General features: G+C 42.7%; 1 protein-coding gene across 1 annotated transcript in view; it reads right to left on the bottom strand.

Annotated features, from left to right (window-relative positions):
* Positions 1 to 321: 321 nt before the first annotated feature.
* Positions 322 to 10472, bottom strand: part of LOC107107889 (uncharacterized protein K02A2.6-like) — a gene marked incomplete at its 5' end in the record, with an annotated part of 22604 nt that continues 12453 nt past the window's right edge. The window contains 2 exons of the mRNA XM_015408252.1: positions 322 to 978; positions 1079 to 1171. Coding sequence (XP_015263738.1) covers positions 322 to 978; positions 1079 to 1171 — 750 coding nt within the window. The remainder of the gene's footprint in view (positions 979 to 1078; positions 1172 to 10472) is intronic.

Raw genomic sequence — 10472 nt, 5'->3', positions numbered from 1 at the left:
ATGGGGCATTATACTCCTGGATGGTTTGGGAGGGGTGGGCACAGCGGTGTGGGAGGGGACGCCCACCACCACTGCTTGCACCTGGTGACCCTGTGCACCCTACTGTGGAGGGGTGTAGTGCTCTGTCTTCTTCTTTTTCCTGCCTGGCCTCCCACTGTCACTAGATGCCTGGCTGTTGGCGTCCGTGAGGTCTGGCTGCGGGGGCTGGGTTGCGGCATGCCCCCTGCCCACAAAGCCGCAGCCTGCCTGTGGGGGCTGGGCTGTGGCACCCCCCTACCCATGGAGCCGCGGCTAAAAATGGGAAATTTGCATTTGATAATCCTATTGCAGACTACAACTACCCCTGCCCACGGAGCCGCGACCTGCCTGCGGGGGCTGGGCTGCGGGGGGCGTCGTGGCTACGGGGCCGGGGGCTGCCTGTGGGGGCTGGCCACGGATACGGATGGTCTCCACCAGCAGGGTAATAGAATGTGTCAGCTCCACCATGGAATTGGTGGATGTGTCCATGGAGTGGACACATCTCTGGTCCTCTCGGTCATCTGCAGTGGCGGCCTGCAGCTGTGCCAGAACTTCCTCATGCTGCCTCTGTTCTGCCCTCCTGTCCTGTCTGCTCTGCTCCCTGCTCTGGGCAGCAAGATGTTCTCTGACACGTTGTAGGGCCGAGACCCGCCTCCTCCTGCTGGTGATGAGTGCTGCCCTCTCGGCAGCCGTGAGGTCTCCCATATTGACGTCTGGTGGCAGGCCTGGGGAGTAGTGGCAAGACGCACATCTCTCTGGTGGCTCAGCCAGCATGCAACTTCCATGATGCCATGCGGTCCCACCTCCCATGCCACCACTCACGTTCTGGATCTCGTTGGCCAGCCTCCACTGGTTCTGCTTCCCCCTCATCGTCATCCTGTGATCCCTCTGGTGTTCCTGTGGTGTGGGGACAATGGGCCCTGGTGCCCCATGCCAGGAATGGGCGGCTATCATGGTGTCCTGCAAAGATACCATTTTGGTATCAACTCATATTAGCAATCTCTTCCCTATAATTGATATAGGAGTTAAATTATGGTCGGACCACACCCTAGTGACTTACCCTGGGAGCTTGCTGCTGCCATTGCCCTCTCGCCGCCATCACTCTCCTCGTCGTCACTGCTTGGTTCCTGGGTTGCACAATGGGAGTCGGAGCCTGGGGGGAAGAGTACAGGGGTAGTTATGAGTATTCCTGTAGTGTGCTGTACTGCTAGGGATGCTTTGGTTGCCTTCCTCCCTATCCAGCTTTCCTGTGCTGGCACCTTGTGCTGCTAATATTATTTTTAAGACTTGGGATAAAAGAAGGAAGTTATTGGCACCCTCTCCCTCCCCGATGACCACGTTTCTAGAACAATCGTGGTTTATCCCAGCACATACTTTTAAATTATGGAAACAAAAAGGACTTACTCGTTTTGTGGATGTGCAACAAGGACCGAGTATGGCTCACTGGTATCATGCCCCTGGCCCTGTGGTGTGGTGGGCTATTTTGGCATGTTGTTGCCCTATACGTCTGTGAGGTGCTTTGGCCATCTATGTGATGGCTGTGCCTGCTGGTGGGAGCTGTCCTCTTGTACTTGATCTACTGTGGCACCCCATGGGGATGCTGCTTCCTGGGTTCCCCTCATTGCCCAGCCACTGATGGCACCCATGTGCGAAGGGTGGGGGGTTTCCCCAGGGCTGGTGGCATGACCCCAGGTGAGAGCAGGTGGGTGGGATGGGAGCTGTCTTGGGGTGGTGTGCTGGCTGCTATGTGTCCCTCGTTGGACCTGGGATACTAGCACGCACTGCCCCAGTACCTGTGGGCTGCTGCTGTAACACCTATCTGCCTGGCTGCTGCTGGATGTCCGTGGCTCCCCTGTCTCCTGTGAGTCATCAGGGAACAGATCCAGGGATGGCTGCTGTGAGGAGGTGGAGGGCCCCCCAGAGGCGGCTTGGGGCTGGGAGCGGCTCAGACGTCTGCAGTAGGTCTGCTGTCCATATCTGCCTCTCCGTGTGGAGGAATCGGTTGAGCTCCTCATAGAAGGGGCATGTGTATCTGCTACCACTGGAGCTTGCATTCTGAGTCAGGATCTTTTTATATTTGAGACGCATGTCCTTGGCTTTCGCACGGCACTCTTCTGCGGTCCGCTGATGGCCTCGGGTGGCCATCCCTCTGTCTATGTTCCTGTGGGACTGTCTTAGAGTGGTCTGGACTGCCCTATCTCCCCACAGGTCCAGAAAGTCCAGAGTCTCCGGCCGCCGCCACGTGGGACCATACACCCCAGGCGCCCTTCCCCTCCCACGGGTGACAGGGGGGGTTGCTGCTTGTGGCGGACGGGTCACCGTGGTCAACAGTCGGTGTGGGGACGGTCGGTAATGGGTTTTTGACGTGCGCTTCATAGCGACTGTCGGGCATGGGTTGCGTTTCTGTGCATGCAACATGCGGCGGAAGTATGGACCTTTGTTTTCGGAACTTTCGCTTTCCTCTTCATGCGCATGCACGATTGCGTGCTGGTGCGCATCCTGTGGAGACTAAAAAAAACTTTTCGCGACGGGGCATGGGTGGGCACCGGATGCCACGGGATTCCACTGGAAACGTGATCACACGCCCGCCCTTGCCCCGTGGTTTCCGGAAACTAGTACCTCCGAGGTACTAGTTTTTTGCCACGCATCTTCGGCAGGAAGCCTCGGTTGAGCCACGGGAGCACTATGCTTCCCAGATGTGTCGTAAGATCGCGCCCTGAAACTCCGCCTATTTTCCGTCCCTGTAGCGTGGCTACTGCTCCGTGTGACCGGGGCCCATGAAGACTGGCCTATGAAACCCAACACTGCATTCAGCTGGAAAAGACCTAAAAAACGCCGCACAAGATGAACTTAATTATAAAGTCTGAACCCATCTTGGAAAAGATTACCTGTTGTTAATCTGATAATGACTGTTCTTCCCTTATAAGTATAGGAGGCTATATATACATTAATATATATTTATCCTTTATAAAAAGGGGAGGGAGGAGGGGCTATAAATATTTTACCCATTTATTGTGTTCTTTGTACTGCACATTTAGGTGTAGTAAGTTTTTGTATTAAGTATTCTAAGAAATTATGAATTTCTATCCCTAGAAGGAAGGGACTGTGGAACTATGTTATTAGATCCACATGTGTTTCAGTTGTATTGGTTTTTGTTGGTTTACCTTTATATTTCTTTACATAAGCTTTAAGTTCTATGTTTTAGTGTATGTAGGCTGAAACAGTGGTTCCAGTGGATTTTAAATGACTTTGACTCGGGTTCCAGACGGCGATGTAAATTCCATACACCATGGAGGGTACCAATTATTTTTATTATATGCACAGCTATATTTTTTGCTTTAGAGCTTCGAATAACTGGACCTTTTGTTCATTTAAATGAATAGTAACAGACTGAAATTTGCCTCTGTGAATTGCAGAGGATTGAATAATGTAATTAAAAAAAGACGGGTTTGTACTGCTTTGTTACAACAAGGAGCTGAAATTATATTCCTACAAGAAACACACCTTCATAGAAAACAAGAAAAGGTTTTTACTTCCCCTAAATTTACTCAACAATATTTAGCGGCTGGCTCTTCGAAATCTAGGGGAGTAGCCATACTAATTAAGAGACACGTTAGATATATTGTGGAAGAAGTATGTAAAAGCCCTACGGGTAGATAAATGTTTTTAAAAGGAACCCTAAATGGTGAAAAATTGACATTAGTTTCCATTTATGCCCCAAATGTAGGCCAAATAGAATTTTTAAAAGATACTCTTACAAAGCTGTCTGATTTTAGTACAGATCCCTATATTATTGGGGGAGACTTTAATTGTATAGCAAATTATTTTTTAGATAGATCCAAGCCTAAAAATGGGAAATTTGCATTTGATAAGCCTATTGCAGACTACAACTCCCAATTGCCCTCATTATTAACACAATTTCAATTAAGTGATCTATGGAGATTAAGACATAAACAAAAGAAAGATTATACATTTTATTCTGCAAAACATGATGTGCATACCTGTATAGATACCATTTTGGTATCAACTCATATTAGCAATCTCTTCCCTATACAATACATTGAAAAAACCCACTTATAAAGGTGGATTAGCATTACCAGATTTGGTTCTTTATCATGAGACAATTATTTTGGTAGGCCTTTTGAAATTATATAACTCAAATTAGTGATTGGAAGTACATTGAAAACACGTATTTGAAAAGATGTAACTTCCAAGGTCTTCTATGGGAACTTCCATCCCAGAGACCTAGGGATATTGATCATAACACATTTTTAAATATTATTTTTAAGACTTGGGATAAAAGAAGGAAGTTATTGGCACCCTCTCCCTCCCCGATGACCACGTTTCTAGAACAATCGTGGTTTATCCCAGCACATACTTTTAAATTATGGAAACAAAAAGGACTTACTCGTTTTGTGGATGTGCAACAAGGACCGAGTATGGCGTGCAGAGAATACCTAGAACAAAAGCATGCATTTCATTTACCATGGCTAGAATACCATCAACTTCATTCTTTATATTGTTTAGATAAGTGCTTATGTCGCCCTCTTACAACTTTTGAACGACATTTAAAATCTTTGACATCTAGATCTATTCCTATAAGACTGCAGGCATTTAAATTGATGATGAGATGGTATAATGCTCCAAGCAAAATACACCATATCTCTCACACTTAGTCAAATTTGTGTTGGCGGAAATGTGGTGAACATGGTTCTTTTATACATTGTTGGTGGGAGTGTGGTGTAGTTAAAAATTTTTGGGAGAAAATACTTTGGTATATAAAGGAAATAACAGGGTATGAGATTTAAAAAGCCCCAAAACAAATTTTGCTAGATTTATGGACGGATACTACGGTTCCCAGAATTCAACAAGAATTGATTTCCACCATGCTTTCAGCAGCCAAGACTTTAATAGCATTTAGTTGGAAAGACTCCAAACCAATCCCTATTGAACGTTGGTTTACTAAGCTATGGGAACTACTAACCATGGACAAAATATCAGATACCATACAAAGGATTGAAGAAAAAGGACTTACCACGAACTTGCTGACCAAATGGTTACCTTTCTTGGACTATATACATGGTGAGAGTTCTCCTCTTCGTTGCAAAATGCCTGTAAAATATAAAGAAATACTTACCTGTTTTTAGTTTATTTGCATTTCAAAAGGAAACACCGTTCACTCCGTATTTGTAATCTTTTTTTAACGGCCACCTAGTTTATGGTTTAATGTTAATAGTTATGGTTAAGATTTATTGTTTGTTTGTATTATATATAATGAAAATAATAAAATATATTTTAAAAAAACAATAAGAAAGATTACATCTTTAAGAGTGTTAAAATTAAATCATCATTAAAACCTGGCTAGTGTCTTGATCGTTTGTCAAAATCTAAGTTTTATTCTTACTAAATATTTAAATATTACTAAATATTTAAATATTTAGAACTATAATCAATATCTTCATCACTTTTAATATGATACTCAGATTTTAAAATTTTTTTAAAAATTAATTTCTTTTAAAAAAATTAGCTATTCCTATAATATGACCAGTAAGGTTGCCATTTCTGCTGAAATTCTTTCAATGGTCTTCTGTTTATATAATTAGTTTTGCCAATGTTGAATACTCAGCTAGTTTATACCCCGGAAAAATTTGTCTTTAAGGTGCTATTACTGGATCTGACCTAGATAGCCCAAGGTAGCCAGATCTTGTCAGATCTTGGAAGCTAACCAGGGTCATCCCTGGCTAGTATTTGGATGGGAGATCTCCAAGAAACACCAGTCATGATGTGGAGGCATGCAATGGAAAAGTCAGCCATTACTTGATGGCATTTCCACCACCACTGGACTCGAATTTTGTTCTACTACTACAGATTGACATGGTTACCTACCAACAATCTTCAAAAGGAAAAGGTTACTTTCAATGATTTTGGAAAACCACACTGGATTCAATTGCAGCCTCTTGATTTTATCAAACAAATTTTCTTGATTTGCTACAAACATACACATGCACAGATTTTTCCTATATGCTGTGCCAAGTCAGTTCTCATGGAAAAAGAACCCAGGAAAACAAAGACAAATGTAACAGCAATTAATAAGCGGATGTTTACTGCACTAATTAAGCATTTCCTAGAGGGCCTGATTATGTGTTTATACCAGTCAGATACTGCTCAGTATGAGAAAATACCCACATTTCATACATCAAAAGCCACTCCTTTCATAATCCCCCTGCCATCCTCACTGTAGTGGAGTGTGAGACAGGCGCATGAAAGAAGGTAGAATTATTCATTACCTTGTCTCCTACTGGTTTGTATGTTCCTTTTTTTAAAATAAACACAAAGTCATAAATTAGTTTGTAGCAGAATAGAATTAATTAAATGTCTTTGTAAGATCATCACACCGAGGTTTAAAGTCAATTTAGTTACCAAAGACCACTAATTTAGAGGGGAGCAGATATTTTTGATCTCATACATACATGTCCGCATGTATGTATGAGAAATATCTTAGATTCATAGACAATTTTTTTTGGATGAAGTGGAGGGTGGTGTTTGTTTTTTTCATATCACAATCTAAAGAGCCTTCCAGCACAATCCAATCCCCTCCTCCTGCCTTTTACATATCTTTACGAGGAGGGGGGAATTAAAAACTAGAAAAAATGCATATTCAGTACAGGACTGGGAAGTATCCAGCTTCCACAGCATTTCAGAGCATTATACGAAAACAACAGATTTTAGAGAAAGGTATTGCTCAGGCAATATGGAAAGTTAAACCATGCTTTCTTCTAGCCATATTTTTAAAGTAGGAAAGATCCTCACGACTTGAAAGCAAAGCACTACAAAGAGCATAATTTCTGCTATCCTGCTGCCCCTGGAGAGTTGGGGGTGGAGTCTGGGGACAGCTGGGTTGGGAGAGGAGAGGGACCTCAGCAGAGTATAATACCACAGAATCCACCCTTAGGGAACTGGTCGCTGTCATCTGGAGGTCAGTTGTAACTCCAGGACATCTCCAGACCCCCCCCCCGAGGTTGGAAGCCATATGATGGGCAGTTAAACAAATGGATTATGTTTTTGACATTTTTTGTTGTTGTTCAGTAGCACAGTCGAGTCCGACTCTTCGCGACCCCATGGACCAGATCACGTCAGGCCTTCCTGTCTTCGGCCGTCCTCTGAAGTTTGCTCAATTTCATGTTTTCGAGACTACACAGTCCAAATAAATATGCAGCAGTAACACCATACCTGTATTAGGGCCAAGCAGATACTCTTGTGATAGGATATGTTAGATCTGTTATGTAAGTGTACAACCCCCCTGGTTACCTTCTTGTGTGTTTATTGTTGTTGAAAACAATGTTGTAAAATTAAAAATTAATAAAAATTTAAATTAAAAAAAAACCAGATTCTTTCATCAGGCTTTGTGCCAAGCAAGAAAACAACACAAAAAACAGGAATGGAGGGGGTAATTGCAGGGCATGATGTAATAGCCTCAACCTGAGCTGGCGGTAGGGTTACAGTCCTTAAGGTGGGAGGGACTGGTGTTCTCCATCCTGGAATTACAATTGATCTCTAGAGTTCAGAAATCAGCTCCCGAAGAGGAAACAGCGACAGATGTGGGAATCCTAGAGTGACATCATATTAATGCTGCACTCCTGTTCCTCCCCAAACTTTGGTCTTCCCAGGTACTATGCCCATATCTCCAGGAATTTCCCAAGCCAGAGCTGGCAACCCTAGTTGGGAGGTAGTAATAGTAGTAAGTTTTTTAATTGTATGTGGCCATTGGCCTTTACAAGTTAAAACACATTTACATCCAAAAGATTTTAAAATTCTACAATTAAAGGCATATTTAACATTTCTTAATTCTCAATCAAACCCAAAAATTACAATTCAATTCTATTAGATACTTTCTTGGGAACCACAGTTGCTCTAATCTTCCTAGCGGCCATGGCAAAAAGTGCCATCTTGTAGGAGACAGAGGAATCCACATCAGATATATATAAGCTAGTTTGTCAAAATCAGAAAGAAAATGTAGAGTAGTTAGGATCCTAGCCAGGAACTTATTCCTGGGCTCCAAATATAAAGGATAGGCCGAAACATAGTGGACAAGGTCTTTTACTGAACTTCCAGTTATACAGATGCATTGTTTCTTTGTTTTTTTGGAATATCGTCCAGTGAGTAGCTTGGTTGGCATTTTTTAGAAGTGCAACAAAGTAAATGCTGTTTTAAGATTATATGCTTTTACGTCAACCAAGTAAGGGGCTCTAAAATGGTCTTTTTTAATGAATTTGTACCATGGAGCAAACCTTGTCTGGATAATTAGCGAATTGTCAATTAAATTATCCCCTTTGTATACCCATTCCCACAAATCAGAGTTATTCCCTAAGGGGTGAAGTAGATCATCTTGAATGGTATAGCGGAAGATAATATTATTAAGAAATTCAGAACAATATTTGTCCTTACTTTGCAATAGTTGATAGCTAGGGTTGCCATCCCCCCAATGGGGGTGGGTTTTCCCCCAATTTTGGGAGCCTCAATCTGCTCACTGGCCACCTGGCCAGCAGGGAAGCCCCATTCCCAAAGAGCTTCATGGCACCTGACATGCCCGGCGCAATGATGTCAACCAGAGGTGGTGCCATCATGCTGGGCACTATGGTGACCATAGAGTTTTTTGCCAAATACTAGAGTGCCCCCCCTTGACATGCTAGCATGATTATGTCACTTCCAGGTGACATCATGATGGCATGTACCTGAAGATACTGCAGAGGACCCAGGAGCCCCTCACCACCAAAAGGTAGGGACCTGGCAACCCTAATGATCGTTAGGTTTACTGAATGAACCACTATTTATTATTTGATTCCCCCCCCATGATTTTAAAATTGCTAAATAGGCATGAGACCAGATCGAAGGGAAGTCAAGTTCTGTCTGTAGCAAAGCTGCTGGTGTCCCTTTTGTTGATGCTAAAATACATCTTTTCTTTTTTAAAGGTCTTGAATTGTTTCCAGGCTAATGAGTATTTTGTCTTTCCAACCCCATATTTCAATACCATACAGTAAATGAAAAATAACTTTGCCTACAGAAAGTTTTACCTGCCCTGTAAGACAGCCACCCCTGCTGTGATAGAATCTTATTCTAGCTATTGCTAGTAGAATTGAAATTAATATATTTTGTGTTTTTCTTTCACAGGTTTCCGGGAGAACATCCAGCAGGACCGTCTCAGGGAGTGCAGTTAAGTCATAATGTATGATGATGGTAATTTGTGCCAGGATTTGGGACCAGAAGGCTTGAATGTATGGGCAGGCCCACTAGCAATGTAGAAAGTCGCCTATTTGGCTACATCCTTTCCAGCAGTTTTTGGTATGCTTTGGGTTGATCTTATTTAAACGTGCAGGTGTAAAATACCATCGATTTAGTGTTTTGAAAGTATTTAGTTTAATATTAAAGATCTTGGAGGAGAGACTTGGTGATGACCAAATATCTGTCCAGTGTTCTAATTGAATTCTGTTCTGACAGTCCTTCTGCCATTGAAGTTGTGATTTTAATACTGGTTGTTTCAGATTTTGTAGAGTTTGGAGATTAGTCCTTTGATGTCATTTGTCTTGTGTTTGATTAGTCGTTCGAAGTCTGTAAATTGCGTGGGAGATTTCTCATTCAGGAGTTTTTCTCTTAATAAATGCTGAACTTGTAAGTATCGGAACCAGGGAATTTGCTCTCCGATTTTCTCTTCTATCTCTGCTTTTGTAAGAGGAATGCCTTTTTCTGTGAGATCTAGTAAACAAGTTAGTCCAGCTTGTTTCCAACTTTGAAAGGCTTTTGTTTCTTTTCCCGGGATGAACCATTCTTGGTTGAGAAATGAGGATAGACTGGAGTTGTCTGGTAGTAGCAGTTGTCTTCTTCTGTCCCAGACCTCCAAAGCTGCAGCCAAGAATTAGTTTAATGAAATATTTTCATGTCTGTCTTTGGGTTTCTGCCATATGACAGCCCAGGGGTGTTGAGTCACAGATGTGCTCTTCAATATGTTGCCATCGTGGTGGGTTGTCTGTTGTTAGAATCCGTACTAGAGATGATAATTGTATGGCTTCATAATATGACTAGGTCTGGAAAATCCATACCTCCATTTTTTATTGAGCGTTTCAATGTTGTAAAACTGATTCTAGGTGTTTTATAGTCCCAAAAGAATTGAAGAAACGCAGTCTGCCAGTTGGTTAGCTCTTTCCTCATGATTTGAATGGGTAAGGCACGTAGAAGGAATAAGAACTTTGGTAGAAGTATGCTTCTGATGATGCTAAGTATCAGCCCATGAGAATTTCATCGAACTCCACTGCCTCATTTGGTTTTTAGTCTCTTTAAAAAGTGTTTGTAGATTGCAGCTGATTAAGTCTTTTAATTCTGCGGGAATTTGAATCCCTAAACACCTCCAAGGAGAATGACACCATTTATAAGGAAATTTTGTTTGAATTATTTGTCTTGTA

This window comes from Gekko japonicus, unplaced genomic scaffold, assembly GCF_001447785.1.
Source record: "Gekko japonicus isolate JY-2015 unplaced genomic scaffold, Gekko_japonicus_V1.1 scaffold227, whole genome shotgun sequence".
Lineage (NCBI taxonomy): Eukaryota > Metazoa > Chordata > Lepidosauria > Squamata > Gekkonidae > Gekko > Gekko japonicus.
This window is presented reverse-complemented; position numbering and strand designations above follow the sequence as displayed.